Source organism: Conger conger, chromosome 5 (assembly GCF_963514075.1).
Source record: "Conger conger chromosome 5, fConCon1.1, whole genome shotgun sequence".
NCBI classification, from domain to species: domain Eukaryota; kingdom Metazoa; phylum Chordata; class Actinopteri; order Anguilliformes; family Congridae; genus Conger; species Conger conger.
In genome coordinates, this window is record NC_083764.1 from 18,205,386 (window position 1) to 18,229,450 (window position 24,065).

At 43.1% G+C, this 24,065-nt stretch overlaps 1 protein-coding gene across 2 annotated transcripts in view; it reads right to left on the minus strand.

Moving 5' to 3' along the window:
- LOC133129118 (serine/threonine-protein kinase D3-like) overlaps positions 1-24,065 on the minus strand; it is a 62,263-nt gene that overhangs the window by 22,498 nt on the left and 15,700 nt on the right. For both annotated transcript variants that reach the window (XR_009708799.1, XM_061242963.1), the window contains exon 3: positions 1,204-1,342. Coding sequence is in view for 1 of the 2 variants with exons in the window: in XM_061242963.1 (XP_061098947.1) it covers positions 1,204-1,342 (139 nt within the window). In the remaining variant the exon portion in view is untranslated. The remainder of the gene's footprint in view (positions 1-1,203; positions 1,343-24,065) is intronic.

Genomic DNA, 24,065 nt, shown 5'->3' on the forward strand with positions numbered 1-24,065 from the left:
TGAAAGTTCATCTTCAGTTTAAGACGAACAATCCCTACCCCACATGCAGCAAACAAAATCATGTTACAATAACCTTTTAGTTTACCACAACAAACACAGCTCTCTTGCCGCTAACCCTCTATCATAGAGCCACTGTAGACCAATCAGTGGAACTCTAGACTCGACAAAATGCCAGAAAGAAGGCTCAGAATGGGAAGATTATGAAGTCATTAGTCACAATTATTAGTTCACACTTATTGAACAAATAAGCTAAACACAACCTGTGCAAATACGAGTAGCAAGAGTGTCGGTTTATTTTCATGTCTCAGTTCCTCCCTCTACATTAGGTAGAGCACTTCTTTGTCATGTCAACGAAAACAGCCCAAGCAACAGGCTGAGGGTGTGGTCTGGGGCTCAAATCCTCCATGTTGTCGTTTGCATGATCCTGGGACCGTCAGTATGGCACACAGAGGGGAAGGACACAATTGAGAATTAATTAAGCCCCAGGATTAAACTAAAACCACAAACCAATTCTATCAATATCACACCAATTTGGTTTCATACTGGATGATCCAATGTAAAAGCTAACGGCTGCTGGGACTGTTCGATTGTCAAATGCAGATGGATAGGAGTCATTTGTTAGGCCTTGGAAACAAGATGTAGGTTAATTAACCAAGAACAGACTGAACACAACTGAATTTGTGCTGGACACCCACCAAGTCTCCTGACAGCAGTTTGTGTTCAGCAGTTGCCATGCATCAAATTCGCACCACTGGTAAATGTAACATGTTTAATTTTACTGTACATTCTACTGTTCAGTGCCTTGAGTTATCCACTTCATCTTAATAGCCTATGACTACCAATAATGAAACAGATGTAGGAGAGACAGAAGAGAGCACAGAAAATCCCAAGGGACTTAGCAAACCAACTCTGGAGTTTATTAAACACTGCTCTGCCCGCCCTGTACCTAGCTACACCCAAAAACTAGACCCTGCCCCTAACCCAAGCTTCAACATAACAGTTGCAGCAGGCAATGAATCTGAAGAAACTTTTATGAAAGTCCCAAACTACAAATATTGCTCTTTTTTCCACTACATTGGCTCTGCTTTAGCTCTTCACTGATGTGAAACCATGTAGAAATAAAGACACCACAGAGACTGGAAACCTCCTCAGGTTGCTCCTCAGTTATCGGGGGGGCACCAGCGACCACAGCTCGGCTCTCACCAGAGACGACAACCTCGATCAGGTCTCCCTCGTGGATGTCCTCAGCCGATGTCAGCCTCTGGAGTATGTTCTCCGAGTTCAGGTCGTGGCGGAACAGCAGGATCTTGTCATACATGCCAAAGAACCCACATTCCGGGAACTGGGGGGGGGGAGAGAAGTGGAGGGGCCAGTCAATTTTCAATTTATGCAAAAAAAAAGTATGTCATTCACGGATTGTTTTTGTACGACAGGCAATTTTAACAGCCAAATTTCATACATGTGGACGTGGCTTTGCGCCTCTTCTTTTGTAGAACCGTCACTTGACCAGGAAGTACACAAAGAGCAAGAGAGCCCTAGTTCTTCAGAGCGAAAAAAATCGGCATCAGCTCTTCAATGAAGACAGCAGGAAGTGTAACCCACCGCCCCTTCACAAAGCTCTACAGGCCCTGGCACCACAGGAGCCTCACACCTCAGGCGTTACTAATCTCACCTCTTACACACGGCGTAGCCAACATCCACAACAGCGCGACACACACCTTCTCAACGCGCTGCCAAAGCTCATTCAAGAACACTGGACGAGATGCCACTGACACCATTGGCCCGACCCTGTATTACAGTCAGGAGGCAGCCTCTAGCCTAGTCGGAGCAATGCGCACACACACACACACAAGGCCCTTCACCGGATTTAAAGGGCAATTTCCACTGGACGCGAACCAGCAAAAATATATTATAAACACATCTCCTTGAATGGAAAAAGGATGGACAATAAAATGTGTCGAAACGTTTCCAATTGTGTCTTGTTTTCCATGCTTGACTGAAAGGCGCAGGATTGTTTCCTTTGAGCTCACTTTGCCCACTCCTCTGGCAGCACTGCTCCTGGCAGCTTCCCTCAACAAGTCAGATAGAGGCTACCCAGTCCTGGCAGGACTCATAATGACTGGCAGTTATAAGCTGACAAATTAGGAGAGAGAGAGGCAGAGAGAGAACGAGAGACATAGAGGGAGAGAGGCAAAAAGAGAGAGCCCTGATAAACGCAAGCTCCATCCTGTTGTAGGCCCCGCTGGGGAGAGAATACTGGTACTCGGGTCTCCCTGCCAGCAGCCTGGTCTGGAAAGTCCATCTGACGCAGCAGCTTCCCCGCAGGGCCCGCGCACAATGCGCACGGAACAATGCCAGTGTGAACGGCGGCCCCGACAACACCCCCGGGCACCTGAGAGCCGGCTCGGACAATGGCCGTCTGCTTCAGCAGCTGGGCCGAGCCCATCGCTCTCAATGTCACCGCTCCACAGCTGGGCCACACCTGCCTGCTGACCCTCCAGAGAGAGGGCACGTCCACCCTCAACGTGGTAGGGGAAAACTGAGTGCGGGGGAGAGGCAAACTGAGCGTGGGGGAGAGGCAAACTGAGAGTGGGGGAGGAGGAAACTTAGAGTGGGGGAGGTGCAAATTGAGCATGTAGCAAGCTGTGGACACGGGAGGGTGGGAGGTGAAGGGAGGGTGGGGGAAACACACTATAAGCGAAGTGATAACCACCACAGTCTGGAATCAGATCGGTCAATGTCAAAGGTCAATGGCAACAGTGGCTGGCAGCCCTGCTGTGTTATGCGTAATTGGCCACAGAGAATACCTGTTCAATACCGGTTATAAAATAATAAAATTAGACCTTATTGCACACTAGTACGCATCACTGCTCAGTTTGCGGATTACATAACTATCTAAACAGCAACTCCCCCCACTCCTTAGAGCTGAGTCATTATCTACAGCAGTCTCCCATGTGTGTAATCCATCTAGACCCCACTGGCTGTGGCCACTACACTGGGAGCTGCTCATTAAGCTTGTACAGACCTCTCTCTGCTGTGGCTTAGATAAGAATATCGGCCAGGTGAGGACAGGCAATTTGAAGATGGCTGTGCAGAATACTGTAGGAGGCTACTCCACACAGTGCTTGCGATTTGCTGCCAGACAGCGAAGAGCTCAGGGGCTGTTAATCTTTCCGGCAGCTTCCAGGAAAATGGGATGCCGGCAGTTTTCGCATTCCTATGTATACGGGATTACACCCTGTGTCTCTGCCCCGATAATCCCGGCACTTTCCTGCGCACTAAAGGTACTTATGTGGAGAAAACATGACAAATATACAGATGCGGTGAGACCAGAGGAACATAACGGAACAGTGTAGATGAAAAGAACAAAATGGACGGTATACATCATCGGATGATCTGCTCCCTTCTCTGGGGTGTTAAAGTGAATGTCTAGCATATGAATAAGCAGCCTGAGCACAGGAATCGTACCAGAGCCAAACTGTAGGCGGTACAAGAATTACCTCAGTCGACTGGAGTCCTGAAAATGACACATCCTCTCGCACCCTTCTAAGAATACACAATAATTACATGAAGAGGCTGAACATGCCCAGTTGCCTGTTAGGCCTAAGCCTATTGCAGCACAGAACAAAGTCAATTTTGCACCACGCAGGCTCTAAGCTATAATTTTCACCTGGGGAGGAACACCTACTCCCTGTCTGAGAGAGAAGCACCCTTTTGTAAAACATTTTATTTACACCCAGCTTTGGCTGGGGCATTCTTTAGTCCAAAGGGCCTGATAATCTAAAGGGACAAAAACTGACTGGTTTGTACAGAACAGGCCTTGCTTAGGTTAACTCCCAAGGCCCCAGGAAGGCGTGGACAGCAACAGAGCTAAGATTACACACGCAGCCGCTGGAGTGTATATAACACAACCCATGGGTGGATACACTCACACTAGGAACAAGAATGGACTGGGGTCTACACCTACACCCCCCCTAAATACATACTGTATTTTCAAGTTCAAGTACTGAACCCTTTGAGCTTGGAGTACAGCACCACAATGTGGAGAGTATGCACATATACCAGAGTGATACCACTCTCTGTTATCAACTTGCATTGGTATACGAGCTGTGGTAAATTATGCTACTTGATACTTCTGTTGTGAATGAGATGAATGAGGTCGACATTGGAGGCACATTCATGAATGACAGTACTCAAGCTGGACCAGTTTCAGAAACTGGCTTTGTTCCCCTAATCTTTGGTCAGGCTGAGTAATCTTGTCATCGATCTACTAAATCCAGTTACAAGCTGCAAATATAGATGGATAGGCCAGATCTGGAATGATGTTGCATAATGCGTGCTTTGAGAAAGAAATATATACTGTACACAGTACTTCAGATATACACTCAGCGAGCACTTTATTTGTTATTCATTAGACTTATTTCATTGGTCTTTTGCTGCTGTAGCCTATCCACTTAAGAGGTTTCATGTGTTTTGTGTTCAGATATGCTCTGCTCTGCTCTGCAGAACTGCTGCTCACTGGATGTTTTTTTGTTTTTCGCACCATTCTTTGCAAACCTTAGAGACTGTTGTGCTTGAAAATCCTAAAAGATGAGATATTGAGATATTCAAACCACCCTGTCTGGCACCAATGACCATTCCACAGAGTCATTTATATCACATTTCTTCCCCATTCTGATATTTGGTCAAAAAAACAGCTGAACCTCTTGACCATATCTGCATGCTTTTATGCATTTAGTTGCTGCCACATGATTCGCTGATTCAATATTTATCATTAACAAGCTGGTGTACAGGTCTGCCTAATAAAGTGCTCAGTGAGTGTATTTTCTGGCACTTGAAAATGAACTGTTATGATTTAATCAATGTGTTTTGCCATCATGTTCTGAAATAGACAATGGCTCATCATTGAGAAAGCTGGAACATAAGAGTTCAGTAATATTGTGTCTCTACCACCAAGATATAAAAACTGGGAACAGCTTCCGCTTAATAGTTCCAGGGATTCCTATGGGAGCTGCTTAATGGCGCATGAAGCCAGCTAATGGAAGTCGCCATGTTTGACTACGGTTTCTTTTTGGCACCACAATGGGTACCTAAATGTGAAGGAATGAATAGGAAAGTTAAAAAATCTTCTTCTGTACAGCTGAGAAAAAGAACGGGTACCTGCATAGTAACAAGTTCAATGCAAAGAAGTCTTAAAAGTACTGTCCAAAATGAGCTTTTTGGCTCCAGAAGCTTAATAAATTGAAATCTGGTAACCACAGGAGTTTGTGAGCTTCTGGGGAAATCCCTGGTCCCTTGGTCAGTGCTCAATTGGAATTTTAACTGGAACCGACTGTATGACTTCTCTCTGGCATAGCATACAGCTATGAAGCAAAATGCACACTCCAACCAGCGGGTGGCAGCAACAAGCTAGACTGTCTTTGGCCAATCACAGAGATCTCCTGGTGAAGATCTCCGGGAGTGCAGCAACTATGTGTTGAAATCATAGAGAAGATATAGGTTCCTATATCTAACCCACTCCTTATGCAATCAAAGGTCAGACTGAAACAGTTCTATACTATACTATTAGAAATACCTTCATTTTCCTAAAATCACCCACTACATCAATTTCACTACCAGAGTTGCATTTGTATATGTACAAGAAAATACAATTAGTCTGAATTGGCAATATGAGAAAAACAATATTTTGAGAGACAATGCTGGGAAACGTATGTGTTTTCTATACTGATTATCAGTATATGTTCTAGCGTGTCTTATCTGTAAGGTTTCCAGCTTTTCTTTTACAGCTTGTTCCAACTTAATTTTCTGTACTGCTTTCTATACAATAGAGAGCAATATAGAAAGTGTTTATGGGGAAGTGTTTATGTGGACAAACTGATAGACTGGCATTGTCTCTAGGTAAACTTCCAAATACCTTCACTTTTCTCAGAGATGTTTATCAATACTAGGCTGTTTATCACAGTTTCACACTGATAAATGTTACATTATAACAATGAGGGAAAAGGATCTGTAGTTCCTTACAGAAGTACTCTTGGTGCCCATTGTACAATGTATGAGTAATTTTTGTAACAAAAGCACGCAAAGAAACGTAGCACCATCGTTGAAAACAGCACACACCTTGTTTTTGAAGAGAATATTCTTTTTTTGTGTTCTAAAATAACCCTGCTGATCATATCTCTAACGGTGACGGAGGGGTGGGGGTGGAGAACGAGGGCAGGCTGTGTACGTTCGCGGTGCGAGGAGCTGCAAATGCAAAGCCCGCTGCACGGAAGCGCGAGGAAGCAGGCTTCCCTCAGTGCGCTGCTCGCCTTACGAGCTCCAGATGCGAGAAGCTTTCACTGTCACCTTCAGTCATTCTCGGTGTGACACACTGACTTCTCTGTAAAGCCCAGTCTCCACCAAACAGCCAAGAAGACACAAGACTCGAGAAATCTCGAGTATGGACTAGGCAGTCCATGCCAAAGCGGCGAGTAAACGAATGTATAAAAATTTCCATGAAGTTAACCGTAACGTTAAATCATGAATTGTTCTAAATCTCCAGGCGTAATATTTGACATGCTCAGTTTTCGAAACTACAGCCGTCAAGAGCTGATGTTCTAAAACTGTCTCCTAAAGATGTTCTAAAACCGTCTTGTGTCTTTGGTGGAGACTGGGCTTAAGGAAGAGCCATTTCAGTTAACCTGAAGAAAAGTGAGATTATACTGTATATTTTACCATGTTTTTAATGTAGCTTTTCTGTTGTTTGCAACACTGTATTGATGCTATCTTGGCCAGGGCTCACTCAAAAAAGAGACCGTGTAATCTCAATGGGACTCACCTGGTTAAAGGTTAAATGAAAAAAGCTTCAGTTGTATTAGAGGGGAAAGGGGCAAGAGGGTGTATAGGTTCTTTGTGCTGTGCATGTGAATAATGAAGAGAACAAATAGCATTACAAAATGATGGCCATTCAGCCCAGCAATGGTCACCACTTTCTAAAGGGTACTTAGAAAAATCTAGATGATCTGGACCGATTTACATCATAGCTTGAACGTAAACACTTTGAGGATGGTGAAGAGAAACATCGCAAAAACATTCTGAAAGGATGCAGTCGTGTTTTGTACAAGCTGGGCAGTTGGCATTTGCCCAGGAAGTCTAAAATGAATGTCAAGCTCCAATATGCAGATGCTGTGTTGACAAGAAAAGTAAAGTGTGAAATTGCAACATACCGTGCGCACACACATCACATTCCACTCCTCAGGGCACCCTCAGTACAGGCCATGTGTTCTGTAAGCCTCTCATCTGAGTGTGAAGAGTGGAAACCACCAAGCAGGGCAGGGAAAGGCCCGAGGTGGGCAAGAAAGCTCAGCCCAGCAGCCCACTATATTTAGCCTGTAGCCTAGCAGCTAAGGTACAGGACTGGGACCCGGAAGGTTGGTGGTTCAAGCCCCGGTGTAGCCACGATAAAGAGCAAGTCCCTTAACCCCTGCATTGCTAAATGGTAAATGGTTGGCATTTATATAGCACTTTTATCCAAAGCGCTGTGCAATTGATGCTTCTTATTCACCCATTGTTCCAGGGGCATTTGTCCCCTGCTTAGTCTAATGAAGTAATGTAATGTAACATGCAGCAGCTCAGTCTCATACAGTACTGTAAGTCGCCATTCTTCTGTGCGTTTCTTTAGTGAAACAGAGCCTGACAATCCTTATGAGAGAGCTTATGAAAGAGAGTAAGCCATAAGTTAGGAGATTTTTTTTCAATCTGTCACTTAACTGAAGAGCTCACTTAAATGTCTGACGTAGGACGAGCCAGATCGTGAGAGCATCACAGCAAGGGTGGTTGCCCTGGCAACAGAGGTGGTCAACCAATGTCAGGGGCCTGACTGGAGAGAGACAGATTCTCCCTCTTTGTATCAGATCATCAACTTCCCAGCCAACACAAAACATTCTCACAATGTTGCTGCAATGTAGTGGCAATGTTATAACATTAAGAAAACATTCTAGTAACATTGTGCGAACATGCTGTGTTCACTGGGAAGCACTTACCTGAGGTTAGACTTAGATCAGCCCTGTATATACCAGATATGTCATCAATAGGAATGTTGTAATGAACAATGCTACAGTGCGCCAAATATAATTTTCCTGTCGTTTTTGGTCTGCACGACCAAACACACTGTGTTCAATTCCATAAAAGGAAATTACAATTTCCCTTTGCAAACAAATAGGTGAATTCAGAGGACCAAAAATAACAATGGGAACGTAATGGATAATGCTCTTGCTGAGTGTCATTCACAAGTCTGTTAAGTCCATGACTCATCAAACAAGCACTATTTATTCCAGTAAAAATATCACCTTAAAAAAATCGGCAATACCATGCTTGGCATTACAAATACATTTCACTAAAAAAACAGTTAAGTTAAACTATTACTTCCTAAGATAAAAAATACTGTATACACACTCACTGAGCACTTTATTAGGTACACCTGTACACCAGCTTGTTAATGCAAATATTTAATCAGCCAATCATAAGGCAGCAACTAAATGCATAAAAGCATGCAGACATGGTCAAGGGGTTCAGCTGTTTTTCAGACCAAATGTTAGAATGGGGAAGAAATGTGATCCAAGTTACTTTGACCATGGAATGATTATTGGTGCCAGAGAGGGTGGTACCTCAGAAACCACTGATCTCCTGTGATTTCCACGCACAACTGTCTCTAGAGTTTGCAGAGAATGGTGTGAAAAACAAAAAACATTGAGTGAGCAGCAGTTCTGCTGCCAGAAAATGTGTTGTTAATGAGAGATGTCAGAGAAGGTTGAAGCTGACAGAAAGGTGTCAGTAACACATATAACCACGCATTACAACAGTGGTATGCAGAAGAGCATCTCTGAACACACACCATGTCAGACCTCTAAGTGGATAGGTTACAGCAGCAGTATTTGTTAGACTAAAAAATAAGTCTAACAAATACCTAATAAAGTGCTCACTAGTGTATACAGGAAATTTCCCACAAGCATACCTTGATGCATTCTGTCACTAGCCTACGCTATTCCCCACAAAGTTCAATTTTACATACCTTTGGCCTCCTACATCCAATTACTGTAAAACTCTGATGATGCATTTTCCAGTGAATCATCATCAGGATGACTCAGAATATTTTGACTGCCTGTGCACCTTGATAGAGGCAGGCTGCTGAAAAACGGCCACTCCAATTAAGAGATAGGCTATGTCATTTAGCTTTGCATTTGCATGCGGGTAATTAGTGCTAAAATTGCCATTTCCTTTCAGATTGCATAATTCACAATGAGAACTTTCATTTAGCACATATTGCGTAACCGTACAGAACCACACCTGGAGCAATTAAACCCAAATCAGATGTGTGAAAAGTCTAGATTTGCGGCAATGTGTACCATCAGAATGAATTCATAAAGTGAATCGATGTTTGATATATAATTCAGAAGATAAAAATGCGGTTGTCTATCGGTTGGTTTTCTCTTTTGTCTTGAGAGAGAATCAGCATCAACATAAATGATTTCCCAGCCCATAAGCTGGAAAAGTATTTTACCCACACAAGTTGGCAAAGAAAGTGACTATACTACCACCGAAAGCACAGTAAGTGGGGTGGTCTGTACAACATAAATAAACATAAAAAAAATAGAATGGCCACCATCCACATTTAGTGTACTAGAATTTGTTAGCCCCCACCACAACTTTGGTTCCACTTGGACTCTTATTTTCTTTTTGGCTTCTAATGGACTATTTTCCACCTTCAACCCTACCCAGCCCCCCCACCCCTGTTGTTTCTGGTCACCCCCCACGTTGAGAACCACTGCTCTCCACACAGCCTACGGTTCCTGTCCACCTGGACCGCGCAATGACTCATAGCAAGGAAAACAAAAGGATAATGTAATTAGTTCTGAGGCAATTCGTTTTCTTTGGCCGTGCCAAGACTTTAGCGTGGTTCTCTCGACTGTACTGCATGCTCCCCGTGCACAGAACCTGAACACTGCCCCAAAGACTCACTTTCACAAAGGACCGGTGGTGAGACCGGTCTCTCAAATGAGATCATAAAAGGACAACTGATGGCAATAAAATAAGTGCTCTGTTTTCAGGGATTGAGGCCCACTTAAGAGTTATGTCTGAGTCTGAAATATAAGCCCTATCCATCCCAGACTGGATTACATGACCCCAGCCTGAAACAACCCCAGCCAACATGAAATAGCACTAGCCTTGAAGATAATAAACATACATTTTCCATTAAACACAATTGCAGTATTTAGTCTACTTCTAGTTAGTTACATAAATGGATTTCAATTCGATTTGGATCCTGTAGGCTTATGTAAATTGAATGGCAGATGAGATCTGCTGTTATTGTTAAAAAAAAAACAACACCCAGAACTCAGCCTAAAAATGGATAAATACCATTATAACTTAGGTACACAAGACATCTTTCTCTTTCTCCTGAAAACCAGGCAGTGTGTTTTAAGGGGAAATGTATATATAGGTAGATAACTCATTTGCAAATTCATACAAAATCTGTGAGAGTTCTCCCCTTCACAAATGGACATTCACAATTTCTCAACTTGTCATGCTAATAAAGACTGCATCCAGAAGAGCAACATAAAATTGTTTCCAGCCCAGCATCAAAAGCAGCCATCATCAGCGGCCTTCCACTTATCATAATTTACGCACAGCCTTTTATCTTTCCTCAGGCTGCTTTTCTTTGTTGTCCTTCCCCTTTCCTCAGGTGGCTCAGCTACCTCGTGTTTCCTCAGCTCTGTTAACCATTACAATTAGCAACCATGATCCCTCTGATAGTTGGAAAAAGGGAGAGTGATTTTGAAGCTTTTTACCCACAGGGCATGAATCACGGGGTGCTGATGTCAATGGTAGCGCTTGTGTATTCCGTGTAGCTTTTAGCTAATGTTTATTTTTTTCGGTGTCATATGCCATTAAGTTGAGGGAATGTTTAAGGGAATATGCGGTGAAAATGGTGAGCTTTACTAAAGGAGGTCAAGTGAGACTAACTACATTTGCTGCCATAAGAGGTTTTTTTACCTGTTTTTGGCAGGCAGAAGGTGGGTAATTACAAACCCTAACGCAGTCTGCTGTTCTTATCTCTGTTCCCAAGAATGATGATAAGAAATATGTTAAACATGGCTTCAAAATCAAATTGAAGCAGCACACTTAAGTCAACTGTTTTCATCCATAGCAATTGTTCACGTATCAATTTAAAATAATGTGCGTAACTTACAGTGGTGTGAAAAAGTGTTTGCCCCCTTCCTGATTTCTTATTTTTTTGCATGTTTGTCACACTTAAATGTTTCAGATCATCAAACAAATTTAAATATTAGTCAAAGACAACACAAGTAAACACAAAATGCAGTTTTTAAATGAAGGTTTTTATTATTATGGGAGAAAAAAAATCCAAACCTACATGGCCCTGTTTGAAAAAGTGATTGCCTCCTAAACCTAATAACTGGTTGGGCCACCCTTAGCAGCAACAACTGCAATCAAGTGTTTGCGATAACTTGCAATGAGTCTCTTACAGCGCTGTGGAGGAATTTTGGCCCACTCATCTTTGCAGAATTGTTGTAATTCAGCCACATTGGAGGGTTTTCGAGCATGAACCGCCTTTTTAAGGTCATGCCACAGCATCTCAATAGGATTCAGGTCAGGACTTTGACTAGGCCACTCCAAAGTCTTCATTTTGTTTTTCTTCAGCCATTCAGAGGTGGACTTGCTGGTGTTTTGGATCATTGTCCTGCTGCAGAACCCAAGTTCGTTTCAGCTTGAGGTCACAAACAGATGGCCGGACATTCTCCTTCAGGATTTTTTGGTAGACAGCAGAATTCATGGTTCCATTTATCACAGCAAGTCTTCCAGGTCCTGAAGCAGCAAAACAGCCCCAGACCATCACACTACCACCACCATATTTTACTGTTGGTTTGATGTTCTTTTTCTGAAATGCGGTATTACTTTTACACCAGATGTAATGGGACACACACCTTCCAAAAAGTTCAACTTTTGTCTCGTCAGACCACAGAGTATTTTCCCAAAAGTCTTGGGGATCATCAAGATGTTTTCTGGCAAAATTGAGACGAGCCTTAATGTTCTTTTTGCTCAGCAGTGGTTTTCGTCTTGGAACTCATTTTTGCCCAGTCTCTTTCTTATGGTGGAGTCATGAACACTGACCTTAACTGAGGCAAGTGAGGCCTGCAGTTCTTTGGATGTTGTTGTGGGGTCTTTTGTGACCTCGTGGATGAGTCGTCGCTGCGCTCTTGGGGTAATTTTGGTTGGCCAGCCACTCCTGGGAAGGTTCACCACTGTTCCATGTTTTCGCCATTTGTGGATAATGGCTCTCACTGTGGTTCGCTGGAGTCCCAAAGCTTTAGAAATGGCTTTATAACTTTTTCCAGACTGATAGATCTCAATTACTTTCTTTCGCATTTGTTCCTGAATTTCTTTAGATCTCGGCATGATGTCTAGCTTTTGAGGATCATTTGGTCTACCTCACTTTGTCAGGCAGGTCCTATTTAAGTGATTTCTTGATTGAGAACAGGTATGGCAGTAATCAGGCCTGGGTGTGGCTAGAGAAATTGAACTCAGGTTTGATAAACCACACTTAAGTTATGTTTTAACAGGGGGGGCAATCACTTTTTCACACAGGGCCATGTAGGTTTGGATTTTTTTTCTCCCTTAATAATAAAAACCTTCATTTAAAAACTGCATTTTGTGTTTACTCGTGTTGTCTTTGACTAATATTTAAATTTGTTTGATGATCTGAAACATTTAAGTGTGACAAACATGCAAAAAAATAAGAAATCAGACCACTTTATGTATTTTCACACCACTGTATGTAAGGAGTATGTTTGGTTTTTCGTGCCCTGTGCCAACGCACCATTCGTGCCCAGCTATTTAAGTCTCGGATATGACCACTGATAGCAGTACTGATAAGTTGAGCAAGGTGTGAAAGTGAGGCCTACAAGCTTTGGGCAGCAACCACAAAGGCACAGACAGATGCTTTCCTTTTATCTGTCCTTAACAGATTCTGTTTGAATGAGCATTTTTCCTACAACCTACTTAAACAAAACAAAACAAAACACTGACAAGTTCCCTACTATTTCAAGACCAAAATGGGCACATATTTCATCCCAATATTATTTTCAATGATTTTCAGAAAGACTGTTCCCCTACATGAGTGTAGGTCTGGTTTAGCAGTAGTCCTGAAATAGAAGTTCATTATCCAATGTATTCATTCATACAAGTACATAGGTGGGTGGGGGCAAGTTTTAATGACAGCAGCATTATAAAACATGAAGGTCGAGCGCACTGACTAAGCAGCCATTACACATTTCATAAAAGCACTAAAGATTACATTACGGGGGTTCGATACAGCCACTGCGAATCTTCCCTATAAACATACGCCAGTGTAGAGGACCACATTAGGCAAAGATTACCCTGCCATTTTACAACCAAAGATATGCCCTGTCACTCATTAGAGCCAACGCTGCAAATAGCAGAGCTCCATCTGTCTAACTAATGGCCGACCCAAAGCTGCCATCCACAGGACACATGACCTGCATACATAATGTTAGAAAGTACACAGCTAAATTCCTCCCAGGCTGTGATTGTGTAACTAGTGCAATAATCACCAGAACATCTTCCTTCTACCAGCGGTGTAAAACTACTTACAGCACATCAGGGCAGTAGTTCCGTAATGCTACCCCCTAATCTCCAGAGTGTAGAACAGGTGCTGCTAGGAGCTTGGAGGACTACCTCCGCTAAGCGGCTGAGAGGGTGGCAGGAAGAGGCAAGGCCTTTAGCTTTTACCACAACAGCACATTGCATAAGAAGTCTGCCAGCCTGACACACTACATCCCCATGTGCAGCCATTACGTTTCATACGGCACACGTTTCTCACAGGCCCCAGGTTCAGCTATAGGCCCTATCAGACCTTACAGCCCTGAGATTCATTACAATTTCCAAAAGGCTCTACTGTAGAATATGGAATCAATCAACTAGGCTTACTCTCTCCAGGGCAACCTGTAACTGTATAGTAATAATATATCACTTTGTAGGCTGTTTAATAACATGCCATACGCATGTACGGGATTATGGAAAGCAGTGATGTATACTTGAAATTTACTTTGACTGCACTTCTGCAACTGTTCAGCTTTCCAAACCGTGTGGGTCAGGTGTAAAGTTTCAGAACTTTTCTGGCTGGGTCAGGCTGAAGTAGCTCATTTGAAGGAAAGTTATGTCAGTGCGCAAAGGCAATTATGACCAACAGGCTGACACAGCCCCCCACATGATTAATACACTTGGTCATTGTCAGATTGTACAATATGATATTTATCAGAAGACTTCCTGTTTATCAGGAAAAAACTTGATCTTGTCAAGGTTCTTCAGCAAGACTAAGACCTTCAAGTAAAATGTTTCCTTTGATTTTGAAACTCTCAAAGGCTCTCTGACCTTGAACATTCCTTTCTATGACAAAGGCCAACAGAAAGAGGACATAATATTGCAGAATTTGTGTCCAGAAGCATTTAGCTAGGCCTTCAGCTTCAGAAATTGCAACACCATTTAGTGTTACTTTTGCACAAACATAAAATAAATTTAATACCATGAAATAATTAAACCATTAATAATTTTATGTATTATATATTTTTGCCTGATTCATACACAAACACAAACGCACATTCATCCAGTTTCTTGTAAGCACACAAGCACTCAGAGACAAAGGTCAGACTATCATTAACAGGAATCCACCTTAAAACATGTGCGTAGGATGAGTTACATAACTAACAATTTTGAGTATCATCACAGATAGAGATGTACATTAAAGTGATCCAACTTGACTACCTTACTCAAGAGTGCAACCTCAGTGCCGTTGCCGTTACCTTCTAGTTACACGTCAAATATCTTCTGACAATGTAACCGAACCGCCCTGCTGCCGTGAACTCAACTGCCCTCTCTAAAGGCACAAGCAAACACAGCGACATGCGTTCTTTAACACATGTGCTGTCCCACATCAACATGAATGCAACCCAAAAGTTATGTTATGAGCTGCCCTTAAAAACCACACTGTAACCACTACACAGCGTTCTCAGGCGTCCAATTCCTCTTTCAAAGCACAGCCGCGGACCGCCGGCAGGCCCAAGCCACTCTCTCTATGCCCCCCTTGTACATCACAGGCTTACATCTGCTTAATTTGTTCCTTTGCCGTTTTCTCTATACTATGATTCTTTCACATTCCTTCTCCTATAGAGAACCATAGATTGGTACTCTCTGTAAACATGCCCTGCTGACAGGAGGGCAGAGATCAACAACAATGAGTGCATTGTGGGAATGAAAGCGTGAACTAGGAGGCCTCGCTAGCAGCTCGCTTCCCAATTGCCTAGTACGTTACCACACATGTTGACCATTTCTACTGCAAACAGCCTTTGTGTACCAGTACACTATGCAGACTGCATCAGTGCAGTATGGGAAAATACTCCCCAGTGTAAAATCCAGCTATGAGCAGCTCCAAATACCAGCTACCAGCTGCTTAAAAACATAGCTTGAGCTGGTCAAACCATGTTGAGTATAGAGCTGGTCTACCTGGTCAACCAGCTACCAGTTATTTCAAAACCTAGCTTGAGGTGTTTTTTTCAGCAGGGGTGACATCTCAGTGGTTCCTGCAGATTGAACAAATCTGCATCGCTGTTTGTGGAACACGCCTTCCCAACAAGCCGATATTGCATAAATAACGCACACATTAGCCTGATTAACTATGGAAACTCATTTATAATTGTGAAAAGGGTTCTCTCCATCATCACTGGTTTGTCATGTTTATTTTCAAAGTCACTTGAACCATGACACTCATGCTTTATGGATTCAGTGCTCACAATTTAAAAAAATCCCCAAATTCACGGAATGAGCTTTTCACCTGACATGTCCCTTTCTCAGCAACTATTTATTTGAATGAAATTCATTTCAAAGCTGTTTAATACCTTTGACTTCCCACCCAGCTTACTTATGGTGATATGCAAAATTGCCTGTTTTGTTCACAACCTCTGCAGGGAACTTAAACATGACATATTTCAGTAACTATTTCAGTCAGTACTTAGTAATACCTCCATTGACAGAAATCGCAGCTGGTTACAAACATTTCCTGTAGCCAGCTAACAGTCTTTCTTTCCCCACTCTTTGTTATAGAAGCTTTCTAATTCAGAAATATTCTTAGGACTCCTTGCATGCACTGTTTATTTGAAATATCCCCACAGATTCAATAATATTCAAGTCTGGGGACTGTGAAAGCCACCCCAAATCTTTTTCCTTTACGTAGTTCACAGTTGATTTTGAAGTATGATTTGGATAAATGTCTTCATTGACTCAGTTTCTATGACTGGTTGAATCATATTTAGCTGAATCCATTCTTGCTCCCACCTGCACAATATTTCCTGTGCTACAGGCTGCCACACAATCACAAAGCATAATAGATCCACCCCCTGCATAACGGTTGGCAAGGTGTTCTTCTATTCAGATGTTTACCCTGTTTTAATCTGTTAACAATGTGTTTTGATGGTTGCGGTGAAATAGTTATACTTTCCTCAGTTCACAGCACTACAAAAGTCCCTGGCTTATCTAAGCGTTGTGCTACATATTTCAGATGTTGACATTTGTGCTGCGATAGCAGGAAAGGTTTCCTTCTGACAACTCTTCCATCCAGATAATTTCTATGTAAGCAATGCTGCTGAGCACTGGTTCACCACAACTTTGGTGTCACTAAACCTGCAGGTCTGCAGGTCCTTTGCAGTGATATGTGGGTTTTTGTTATGCATACCTAACCAGCCTATGAGAAGTTCTACAAGAGATTTTTCTCAGTCTTCCATATTTTGTTTTGACTTTAGCAGTTCCCCTTAATTTCCATTTCTGAATTATGCTTCTGACAGTCAAAATTCAAAGCTGGAAGCCTTGTCCTCAGTCAGTTGCTTAGAAGAGCTCATGGATGAGAGTAAGCACAACACCCTGAGAGGTTAGAAGGGTCAGAGTATTTATTAGGCTCTGGAATTGACCTCATCTGGCTTAATTGAAGGCCTAATGATTCAATCATGTTTTGAGACCTTTTAAAAAGAAGTATTAATGGAGTCACTGGAAGGGTGCCTAAACTCTTGCACAAGCCACATTTATAGTTCCATTTTTTGTTTTTTTACTGTTGAATTCAGCAAATAGTCATTGTCCAATCAAATTTGTAGAAGTAGGTCATGTTTATGCTTGTACCCTGTAGAGGTTGTGTTCTGTGTGAACTTAAAGATACAAGAAATAATTCAATTTGATAAGGTGCGGCCATACTTGTGCATACCAATCTACAGGTCCAACTTTTGCTCTTTTCGGTGTTACAGCCCAGTCTGGTGCCAGTCCAGTCCGGCGCTGTTCTGGGCAGAGGTGCGGCCAGCTGTCCGTCAACGGGAGGGCACACCAATAACGGCCCGACGGTTCGGCCAGCCATTAGGCAGCCGGCGCGAGCCGCTCGCTCGGTTTCCATGTGACCTGTATCCTTGGGCACGGGTGGTCGGCTGAGGCCCGCATTCCTCTCAGATGACGGAGTGAGGACAGGGGGGAGAGGGGCCAAGTGCTCTGAGGAAGCACTGTGCGTGTGTGAGCCGGGGGGGTGGGGTGGTGGTGCTGTAGCTGGCTGTAGAAGTGGGGCTCCCCTTTCCTCTCTGCGAAGGTGGGCAGCCACACCATTTCCTGTCCTGGTTGACTTTCCTAAATATAATGTAAATACTGCTGCCACTTCCGCCGGTGTGCCAGACAGCTGAAGAATATGCTGACAGAGGCTCAAGCTGGTGGAGATAACACATTCGGTATGTGTTTTTCCATTCTGAAGTTACAAATGTGTTGGAGGCAACAATAATGCAGTGCATATGATGATAGGGCGGCCATTTTAATTTGACATACAACCCTTAGTTTACATAGGTTCTTTGGGCTATACATTAAGTCTCACACTCTTGATATACAGCACTGTACAGATACTTCACACACGCAGTGTTCTTCTACCATTCCTCCTTTGCTCAATTCTGTAATACAGCTCTAGAGAGCTCTTACAGAATTGAATATATTGCCATACAATGTAATAGAATTGTAAGACGATAAATAGGTCTAATAGATTTGAACATATAGTATATTTCATAATATACCATATTCAGATATATACCATAGACTGAGAGCAAAGTGGTAAAAATTGGTATATTGTGCAATACATTTTTATATATTATTCTAATTCAACCTATTCTCAGTACACAATATATTGACATTTCAAGCATCAGTCTTCTTATTTTTCAAAATGTTTTATACTGATATCATTTATATTTATTTGCCAATGTTGAAAATAGTGCCAGAAGAGCCTTCTTATGTCCCAAAAAAATGTATGTTCAATGATGAATCTCATATATGGTTAAATATACACTCAGACCACTAGGTAGATCTGTACACCAGCTTGTTAATGCAAATATTTAATCAGCCAATCACATGGCAGCAAATAAATGCATAAAAGCATGCAGATACGGTCAAGACATGGCACAATAGAATCTGTATTTGCAGGCGAAAAAGCAGTTCTGCAGCAGCAGTTCTGTGGGTAAAACCGTGTTAATGAGCTCAGAGGAAAAGGGCCAGACTGGTCAAAGCTGACAGGAAGGCGACAGTAACGCAAATAACCATGGATTACAACAGTGGTATGCAGAAGAGCATCTCTGAACACACAATTTGTCAAACCACTAAATGGATAGGCTAAGCCTAAAAAATAAATAAATACCTGATAAATTGCTCACCGAGTGTACTTTTAGTGCATAAAGGAGACTACTCCCATTTCTGCTTTACAGTGACATACAGTGACATACAGGCAGTGTGCTACTTTCTGCTCCAGCTCTATAGTATTACACAGACTTCTACATTATACAATAGTGTGGAGCTCTGGCTCCTTCCCCACTCTGAACTCTGTAGCGACTACACCCCTTCCTCCGCCTATAGCTCTCAGGTCGATGACGGCAGGAAATGATCCGCGCACGTGAGCTAGCCTCAGGGCCATCCCTGTTTTGCATCAGGGGAGATGAATGAGGAAAGTTCCGGACCAAGAGACCCCCAGCTCTGGAGAGAAACCCAACACCGTTTCCTCACACAGATAACTCTTCTGTCGCCCCTCCAACCCTCCTTACTTTTTTATGCCATGTGGAGAGAGAACTAATTTCATGTTCTGATTCATGCAGGAATCACAACAACAACATTTTATCTCATTATATTTATTTTCTGCTTTAACAGCAGAAGTGCTGCTTGTGGTTTCAATGGCGTAAGAGCACAATCCTAAGCAAATGCTCAATACTGGCCTATACTATAGGAAAACAAAGAATAACACAAGCACCAAAGCAAAGCGCAGGTGACTTCCACATTAGCGACAAACATTAACCGTGTTAATTAATTAAAGTATTTGCAGGAAGACTTAAGAAGTTGGATTTCTCACTGGGTGTAGAGAGACTCGCTCACTTCCTTGCCACCTGGTTATCAGATCTGCTGATCGCCCAGACAGGAAGGACGAACAGAGCGGAGAAAACACTCGTGAAAAAAAAAAGCATTTCATAACCATCGAGCATGAATCCTGCAGAGTACGAACAATAGGATTGCATATGGTTTCCATCATATAAACCTGCAGCGGTGAATACAGTAGGGATATGCCCTAAGGTAATGACATTAACTGCCCCGCTGAAAAAAACAGCTCAAGCTAGGTTTTGGCTCAACATGGTTTAGCTAGTTGACCAGTTCAGACCAGCTCCCAGCTTGACACAGTTTAGCAGGTTGACCAGTTCAGACCAGCTCCCAGATTTACATGGTTTGACCAGCTCAAGCAATGTGTTAAAACAGACAAGCTACCAGCACTAGGTGGTTGACCAGCTCATACCCAGCTAGACCAGCTTATGACTAGCTTAATCATCTCAATTTTCAAGCTTGTAAGTTGGTCTTAGCTGGATTTTACAGCAGGGCCCACCATCATGATCCGTTTTCGGAGGCTACGGACACTGGTATCTTTGCTAGTGAAACACGGAAAATTAATGTCATAATAAGGTCGATCTGCACTCCAGTATTTCAGCCAGCATGCGATCTGCCTAATGTAAAACAGATCCTGTTTCTGCCGCTTCCTTCATCTCCCCCATTGGGGGATAAATGTTTAAGTGATGCGTTTCCTGAAGGCCGTAGCCTATTCCGTAATATTTCACGCGGGGGTTTGGCGCTGCCAGGTCCGGATTCCGAAGCAGAGCTCAAACAGGTGCGTCCCGCTTGCCGTTCCAGAGGACATGACGCTGCAGAAGAAGATGGGGGCGCCCAAAACGCCTGCAACAAGGTCTTCTGGGAGAAAACAGCAACTTGCAATGCAGCATTTACCAGTGGTGTACACGTCGCCTGTTGCGGCAATTTAGCAACACGCTCACTTGAAATGGTATACTGCAGTGTGAGCTGGCAGGCCCAGGAGAAGACTGCTAGTGTTTGGCATGGCGGGAATTTGCAGTTACTAAACAGTGCTCGTGACGGGAACAGTTCCCAGAAAAACGTCTCATCCAGGAAGCACGGTGAAGCGGTTTACCCAAAAGGCATAGGCTACTTTCCGCATTGTAGCGTAGCCGTACCCTGCCAAGAAGAGTTATTCACGCCCACCTACAGGGCACACCGACTGATTCACAGTTTCTGGAGGCGCTGGGTAAATTTCCAGCCGAAAGCAAAGACCAGCCAGAGCTGGCATGAGCTCCGGTGTGTCATAGACAACATTCGCCCTCATCGGAAGCAAGGGCCGGTTTGTCACCATCTCAGTCCTGGGTCAAATACGTTTTTGTTTTGGAGTCAAATACTTTTCTGTGTTCAATTTATCTTGCCTGGTGCAATTGAGGATCAGAAGGTGGGGTTAGCACTTTTTGATAGCATTTCATAGGTTCCAGACAAGCTCAGTAAAGCATAGAAAAGTACCTGAATCCAAAGCAATTACGTGTTTGACCCAGATCTGCTCCGTCTGCCAAAAAAGTGCTGTGACTACTGACCCAGTTAAAATCAAAACAATCTTTCTGAATTTTGCTGCCTGCATTGCTGACCTGTCCCTCATACAGTGCCATGAGGGACAACCCCACACATCTTCACCTAGGCATCAGCATCCAACAGCGCCTAAACATGCCCCGTTACCAGAATTAGCAACAAACTAAACGTTCAAAGGTGGCTCCATTTGCAAAATTGCAATTACTTAGGAATAATCATTTCTGCAGTGGACATTTTAATGTAATCACTCCAATCCAAGTGGACCGCTTCAGCCAGTAATAACAGGGATTTATATAATCGTCCATTTGGTTACTGCGGGATTATCCTGCCGCACCAGGCCACACTCTCTTTGTACAAGCTGCCGGGAAAAAAAGGGCTGCATGGTCTGGCCCACTTGGAAAATATCCTGACGCTCCAGATAGCAAAGCAGACACTGAGCACTAAGCAAGCCAAAAAAACCAATGCTCTCAAAGCACTGTATTCATTTTTTCCATTCTAAAGCTTGCTGCCCCTTATTCGATCCTACATTAGGCTACAAGGCAACATGTAGACCGCCTGTAGCCTAGCGGTTAAGCAACACTTTATCGGTGGTTCGATCCCTGTTGTAGCCGCTATAAGCTCCGCACAGCTGTCGGGCCCTTGAGCAAGGCCCTTGACCTCTCCTGCTTAGTCTAATCAACTGTAAGTCATTTTGGATAAAAGCGTCAGCTAAATAACATGTCATGTAAAAAGAAGGTTTCTTTGGCACGTCTCCAAAGAGGAACCCTTTTGAGTTCTTTACAAAACGCACTATCATAGGTTTTTCCTGACAAAGGACCCTTTAACTAGATAGGGTTCTTCTGTAGAATGAAAAGGGTTCCTTTTGGAACCATTTTTCCTGAGTGTATCGTCCATTTGGATGAAATTAAATTGCAGGGAAAATGTGTGATAGCACAGATCAGCTTGCTAGCAAGCCCTTGATCACATGCGACTTTGAATGTAGCAAATTGCCACTCTGGTCTCCTAAAACGTCTGGATGAGAAAAAAGGGGTTAATTTATTGCATTTCAAAACCACAGAAAGATGTGAAAATATAATATGAAACAAGAACAAATCATATGCCAATTCATAAACTCCTATAGCAACCTAGTTCTGCTGTTATGAAACTCAGCAAGCATCATAAAATGATTTATAACCTGTAATTTCACAGCTAGTGAAGTGGTTTCTTTCTTTACTTACACTTTTCCTGGAATAAACACGGTTCGCCAGGAAATGTCTTTGAGTGAAAGTACATGACAGTGCTCTCACTCGCTCTCCTGAACAGAGATGATCCTAAGGGTAAAATATACAGTCCTCCTGCTCCACAGGACCTGTCCAGGTTTGGGAAGGGTGGGTGGGAAGCTGGGTTGGGTGTTTCCTGTGCTTTTCTCTCTCTCTCTCTCCCTCTCTCCCCCTCTCACTCTCACTCTCCCTCTCCCTCAGGTTCTCTGAGCACAGTACCTGTCAGCGGGCCTCGGTTACCATAGAAACATTTAACAAGTTGACAATTATCCCTGACGTGAAACTGCAGGAGAATGATAAAGCCAAGGCCACAGTTACTAAGCACTATCCAGCCCTTTTTCTCCCCCGCTTCCCCTCACCGCGATAAATCCTTGGACTGAACGGCTATTCAAATAACATATATTTTTAAAACATGTGTGCGTCATCCACGCTGTTCACATTCAAATGCCGAACACAATAAAATAAGTCTCATTAAACCCATTTGCAGCCGCCTATCAAATATGAAAAAAAAGTGCACCGCAGCTATTTAGCGGTACCGACAAATGAGGCGGTAGTCAGGGCTATTAAATGTCTGACTAATATGAAAAATTGAACATGTCAAAGTTCTAAACGTCTAACTGCCGTTAAAAAAAACTAGTACGTCACCAATGCCATTGACATCGACTATCAAAGCCTTAAAGGGGACAGCAGCAATGGAGAGAAGAGATTGACGCTAGCTTAGTATTCATCTCAAACAGAGTGCAAACTGCCTGGTTAGGAGACATCTGCAGGTACAACCATCCCAGCTGTATTCAATCTGGGGAGGTGCAGAAGAACAAACACCCCTGGGGCTACAAGTCAGGTAAAGGGCCATAAAAATGCCTTTCGAGGACATGTTTACCATTTTTTTCCAATGCATGTGCCAAAGAGCTGAAAATCTCCCTTCTCTACAAGCTTAATCATCCCTTGACAGAAAGAGAGCAAGGGTAAGAGCATGAGGCATTTACAATATCTTCATTTATTAGCCCACAATACACAATAAAACCTGAGATTTTACCTAAGGAGAAAAATATCCAATTAATCTTCACTTAAAAACATAATTGCAGCCCATTTCAAGCGAAACTTCATAGTGTTAAGCAATACTGTAGGCGTGCACTGTACACAGTGAACCCTAATGGAAGCTTTGATGCAATGACTCCACTCGTGCTTTGTTTTAACAGTATGTCCTTTTCCATTTGACTGCAAACCCAGAAAGACTCGAGAGGTCAACATGAAGACCTCTGGGTAAAGGAAGTGTTTCTTGTGGAAAAGGACTTGTGAACTCTTGTCCTGGAAAACCTTCCAAGCCTGCTCTGTGCAAGAGGACTCGGGCGACACCAAACAGGAAGTGGACATGGCCGTGTTTACTGCCATTCCTCACGCCTCAAGTCATGCTGGAGATTAAGTCACAAGATTGACCTGGGTAGTACGGTTAAAAGGATTCTCCGGATGGAGCTTTCACACCTCGTGCCTATTCCACTGACAGGTTGAAGTGAACCCACTAAATATTGCATTAACAGGTTGCAGTGCATGCACTGCTTATTGTGCACATAATGTACAGTGCACATACTGTATTCCACTGACAGGTCACAGTGCACATACTGTATACCACTGACATGTCACAGTGCACATACTGTATCCCACTGACAGGTCACAGTGCACACACTGTATACCACTGAAAGGTCACAGTGCACACACTGTATAACACCGACAGGTCACAGTACACATACTGTATACCACTGGCAGGTTACAGTGCAC